The sequence below is a fragment of the Hippopotamus amphibius genome, chromosome 2 (assembly GCF_030028045.1).
Source record: "Hippopotamus amphibius kiboko isolate mHipAmp2 chromosome 2, mHipAmp2.hap2, whole genome shotgun sequence".
NCBI classification, from domain to species: domain Eukaryota; kingdom Metazoa; phylum Chordata; class Mammalia; order Artiodactyla; family Hippopotamidae; genus Hippopotamus; species Hippopotamus amphibius.
This window is the reverse complement of record NC_080187.1, coordinates 41,142,459-41,147,669: the sequence shown is the minus strand read 5'-3', so window position 1 is coordinate 41,147,669 and position 5,211 is coordinate 41,142,459. Positions and strand designations below refer to the sequence as shown.

Here is a 5,211-nt window from a genome sequence, read left to right as displayed (position 1 = left end):
ACTTTTTCAGAAACTAAGATCAGAACGTGTGGTTGCTTATCACACACCAGGGATTATCTAGGCTCCAGTGTGCTCAGAGTGGGGAGGGAGGAGGGAGACACAGAGAAGCAGGGGTGAGTCTCCCCATCTCTCCCTCCTCTGGACCTTAGTTCCTCCTGCAATGTCACTCCTTACTCTCAAAACAGATTTCACATGTCAGTACATGCAGCTATATCGTGTGGCTAATTCCACATCCCCATCCCTGGGACACAGAAAAGCGTGCAGCCTGCAGTCTGTCTCAGTACCTCACCACTCATATATGTCCATTCTTCCTCTACAGCTGAGTCAATGAATGAAGACATATACACACAAGGAGATTAACAAGAACAAGGTTTTATTTACATATATATATGTGTGTATATATATATGTACATAAAACTGGGAAATCTAAGGGCCCATTGAGGCAAATGGATAGGGGGAGAGGAAGCATCTAAAAACAGTAGTGGTCATGCTGCCAGTTCCAAGTCTAGGGAAGACTGGCTGGGAGCCTGGCTCAGCTAAGTGAACTGTCAAACCAGTGATGGCACAGTGGGTGACACACACAGCACTCTTCCTTTCTCCAAGCTGGAACTTCTCAGGTCTGGTGCAGTTCTGAATTGGGCTCATGTGCTCCTGACCCTCCAGCACCTGCATGCGCACGCGCGCACACACACACACACACACACACACACTTGCACACCCCTGACGTGTGGTCCTGCGGCTTGCTGTAGGAAGAGAGCAGGTTAAATTTCACTTAAAGGGGCTGAGCCACTTTCCAGGGAGGCAGAGTCCATTCATGGTTCTACACAGTTTGCAGAATCAGATCTGCTCTTTATTCGTTGAGTTTCTTCATAGAAGAAAGGAATTAGTTGATGGCTATTCTGAAGCCCTGGGCAGGTGAGGAGGCTGCCAGAACCAGAGCACAGGCACGGCCCTGACCAGGAGCCTCTAGTCACAGTGCTGGCTCCTCCAAGTCAGAGGGCTGTCCTGACTCGGGGCCCAGTGTTCTTACTGAATCTGTGTGGTGCTACCCCCACGGCACCACCTGGGTTTTGGCTGAGGGACCCCAGGTGCTTGTGTGAATGCAGCACCAGAAGTGTATGCAGTCACAGCAGTGGTGTTGCCATCACCGCCCCCTTCCCCCGCCCCCCCACCAGAGCTATGCACAGACGGGTTCCAAGTCTAAGGGCTGTTGTTGACACTGGGGCCTTGCAGCACTGGTGAGGTGCTGTCCCCTCCATCTGCACCACCTGTGTGTGGGTCAGCTGGGCCCCAGTTGTAAGCGGGAATAGCAGGTCCCGCAGTCAGGGGAATGATGTTGTTCCCTCCTATACCACCACCAGCTGGATTCTGGATGGGTGGACCCCTGTGTTTGGAACTAACGTAGCCCTAGAAGCGTGTCCAAACCCAGGCGTGATGCCCGCACTTGCAACTCCAGCGGATGTGGTGTGGTTCTGATAGACGATGGAAATTGACATGTCCCTTGACACAGATTTCTTCTTCCTGGTGATGGATCTTTTAAACTTAGATTTTCTGTGTCTAAGTGGGCCCCGGGTGCAGTGACGGAAAGTGGGAACACTAGGGTCCCCATGCCCTTCCATCACCATTGCACCTGTATTCGGCCCAGGTAGGCCCCAGGTATTTGGATTCAAGGTGGAACCAGCTATGTGCCCAAATGCTGGGCCAGTGTTTGCCCCTCCTGCTGCAGCAGCCGCGCTGTGGTCAGGTGGATCCCAGGTCACCTGCCCAAAGTAGGAGCAGAAGTGGTCCTGGGTGCCCCACTTAGTCCTGCCCCAAAGGTGAGCGAATGAGTGATGCCTGGGGCCGACACACTGACCTCACTCCCACCAGCCTTAAGGACTGCAGGTCCCATCAACAGTGGGCCTGGTGTGGTGTTGGAAAACAGCGAGCTGCTGTCCCCAGTGCTGGGCACCCCGGTGGCAACGCCAAAGCCGGTGGTAGTGGATACAGCCCTGGGGAGAATACCTGGGTTGTCGCCAAAGGCTGGCTGTGTGTTGATGGTGGTGGCAGACAGGGAACCTGGCAAAGCTGACTGCATTATGCTGGCTCTTGGTGGATGGACTGCAGGAGAGGCTGGGGCTTTATCTCGTGCTGGGGCTACTGGGTTTCCCAAAGAAGACAGTTGTTATGCTTCTGCCCCTCCTTGGCCCCAAATGTAGCCACAGAGGTGAGTGCTGGGTCCAGGAGAAGCTTGGAGATGTTGCGTCTGTTGGTCTGGCAGTGAAGGCGTCGAGGCATGGGTTGAGGTGTTGCTACCACTGGGTGGTGTGTTCTCAGAACTAGGACCAGCCACATGAAATGGCTAGTGGTTCTCCCTGGAGACAGGGGCAGCCTGGAAAATGACAGCCTGGGAGGGAGGGGTGGTATCCATAGCATTGTTGTCAAAGGCTGGCTGGATGTTTGCAGAGCTTCTGCCTACTAGAGCAGCAGTGACTGCCGAATCCATAAATGGGCGGCTGGGGAAAACAGGAGCACCAGGGAGAGAGGCTCTCTGCTGCTCATCAGAGGTCCCAAATGTGGGCTGAGGGTTGGTTCGGGGGCCAAAGGGATGGCCAAAAGTTGGGCTGGGACAAGGGACCATCAGCCCTGGTGGGGTGATAGAGACTGGTACCTCTGCAGGGTGCCTCTGCTCCCCCCTGAAACCTGGGGGAGACCTCAAAATGACAGCTTGGGAAGGGGGAGTGGTGTCCATGTCACCTAAAGGGGGCTGGGAAGTCAGACTTCCAGATGCCATGCCTGTGATGGTGGAAAGGATTGTCATGGAAGTGGTGGGCTGCCCAGATAAAGGAGGGGGATTGCTGCGAGGGACTGGAAGAGGGGTAGGTAAGTATGAAGGAGGGGGAGAATCTACACACATGGGTGTTGGGGATTCCTTTTTGTAGGAAGGTGGCTGGAAGAAGAAAGGCGGGATGCTAGGAGGTGTGGGGAGGTCAGAAATAAGAGGTGGTGTGACTATGACTGAATGAAAAGGGCCGTGCGAGTGAGTGGCCGTGGGCAGGGAGCCTGCAGTCTCTGCGGCAGGTGGGGAGAGAGAAGGGGCCGGCTGAGGGGCACTGCCGTCTTCCTTGACCTTCCTTATGTTCTTCGGGCTCTTGTTCCGCTGACAGCCAGTGCTGTTCTCCAAGGTGCCCGGGTGTTCGGCAGGAGCTATGCGTGGAAGCTTGGGGGGCGGGGGCAGCTCACCTCTACCCCAGTGCAGCAGCGGGGGCGGCAGCGGCAGAAGATGCGGCTGCGGAATCCTCCGCTTGCAGGGCCTGCTGCTGGTAGATGCCAGGGAAGGAGAGCTTCTGGATGGGTTGTCTGAAGATGTTTCACCCTGCAGCTCCTTCCCAGACATCCGGGAGGCTGGTGAGCCGGGCTGGCGGTCTCCACCCAGCGCTTCTTGGGTTGGCCTCTCCGGCAGCAGGGAGCAGCATGGGGCTGGGGCAGAGAGCCCCGCGGCAGGGGGATGAGGCTTCCCAGGGGGCAGGACGTCTCCAGCAGGGCAGCGGGAGCGGATGGCCTGGCTTTCTGAGGCGGAGCTCGTTGGAGACATCCGGGCGCTCTCACTCAGCTTGCCTCCTGGGTGCCGCGGAAGGAGGTGCAGAGGCTCAGAACTACCCTCGAGGGAAGTGAGGACTCCATTGGTCTCCTGGGGCCCAGATGTCAATGGGATACCCCCTGTACTGCTGCAGCCCGTCTTCCCACCGTCCTGCTCTTCGGACCTTGTGGGATCCTCCTTCTTTGGCCTGCCTTTTCTGGGCTCTTCTTGGACCTTCGCCTCACTCTCCTTTGGGGAAGGAAGTGGGAGCCCCCTGGATGGTACCGCCTTCCTAGCCCTGACTACCTGCTCAGGTGCTGCATGCAGGAGAGTAAACTTGCGCCCCGGTGGAGGGATCTTGATGGTTCTCGAATGACCGAACATCATGGAATTATGAGCAGACAGCACGGGCTTCTTTGGCGAGTCCCTCCACCTCACCAAGGGAAGAATTCCCAGACTGGAGTACCTGCCCTGCTGAATGGGATACTGCATTTTTGGCGCGATGTAAAAGCCAGAGGATAAAGGCACTCGATCCCGGTGGAGCAGCCTGTGACCTGGGCAGAAGGCAGGCGCTGGAGCAGCGGGGTGGTCCCTGTCAGACGTGGCAGCATCCCGAGGGGGCAAAGCCAGTGGGCGACAGCCCAGCTGGGGCCTGCGGCGGAGGCGGGTACGAAATGTACAAAGTAAATTGCCCATCTAGAACCCGTTGTGCGCCAACCGATCCGAGAACAGTGTGAAATTGAGAGAGCTTCTCCCTAGCTTCTGACCCCTCCCGAGGTCTAGCACGCACTGGACGCTGGGCGGCTCAGCCTGGCGCTTGTGAAGTGTCCATGGTTGGCATCACAGAGAGAGGGCGCGCGGTGGGGGGCGGGAGGGGCGCGAGGTGGCGGGTGGGGGTGTGGTGGGGGTGGGGGCACACGCAAGCCCAGCAGATGAAGAAACCGCGCCAAAGGGCAAAGGGCTGGGCCCCAGGGCTCGACCCCTTCTGGACTTTCTAGCAGCTGGGACTTCTGGCTGTGGGTGGCAGGTGTTTGGCACCAGATGGGCGGAGACTGGGCCGCAGTGCGGAGACCTCCTCCTCCAGAGCTCTCCCTGCCCAGGCACTGATCCTGCATCCCCCTCCGCACTTGAGTGTGTTTTGCCCTGGGTCCCAGAGGCCAGCGCCTGCTCAAAGCTGAGTGCGGGAGCCAGCCAGTTCCTGCCAGGGTGTGGCCCACCTCCTCCGGGCACCTCCCCAGCTTCTCTGCGAGGCCTGGAGCCAAGAGCGCCTTGTCTATGGCTGCCCCGCTGCCAGCATCACCACCAGCCAGGAGGCGAAGGTTTCTGAGCACGGGATGCAGAGCCCTGACCTGACTGGATGCTGTGCCCCACAACGTCCCTTCCTGGCAGGTAGGTTCTTTCTTCACTTCTTTTTTAGAAATTTGGTAAAACAACATTTAAACCTTCGATTGTTCTCCAGGGTATACAGATGGTATTGGCTCAGCCAGGATTCGACCAACCCTGTGTGATTCCAGAGCTCCTGCTCTGGACTGTGGTGCCTCCTTATCATATATGCTTCATGTGCTACTATATTTTTTTTCTTGTGGTCCTTATGGTACTTAGCTCTAAGTGCCATACCTATAATGAGCACGTGCACTGCCCTGTAGGAGGTC

The 5,211-nt window shown here is 57.1% G+C and overlaps 1 protein-coding gene across 1 annotated transcript; it reads right to left on the bottom strand.

Annotated features, from left to right (window-relative positions):
• Positions 1-1,346: 1,346 nt before the first annotated feature.
• On the bottom strand, positions 1,347-4,995 carry NPAP1 (nuclear pore associated protein 1). The gene is given in 4 exon segments (XM_057720627.1): positions 1,347-1,760; positions 1,856-2,136; positions 2,296-4,255; positions 4,477-4,995. Coding segments are annotated over 4 exon segments (3,174 nt in total).
• Between the last annotated feature and the right edge of the window lie 216 nt (positions 4,996-5,211).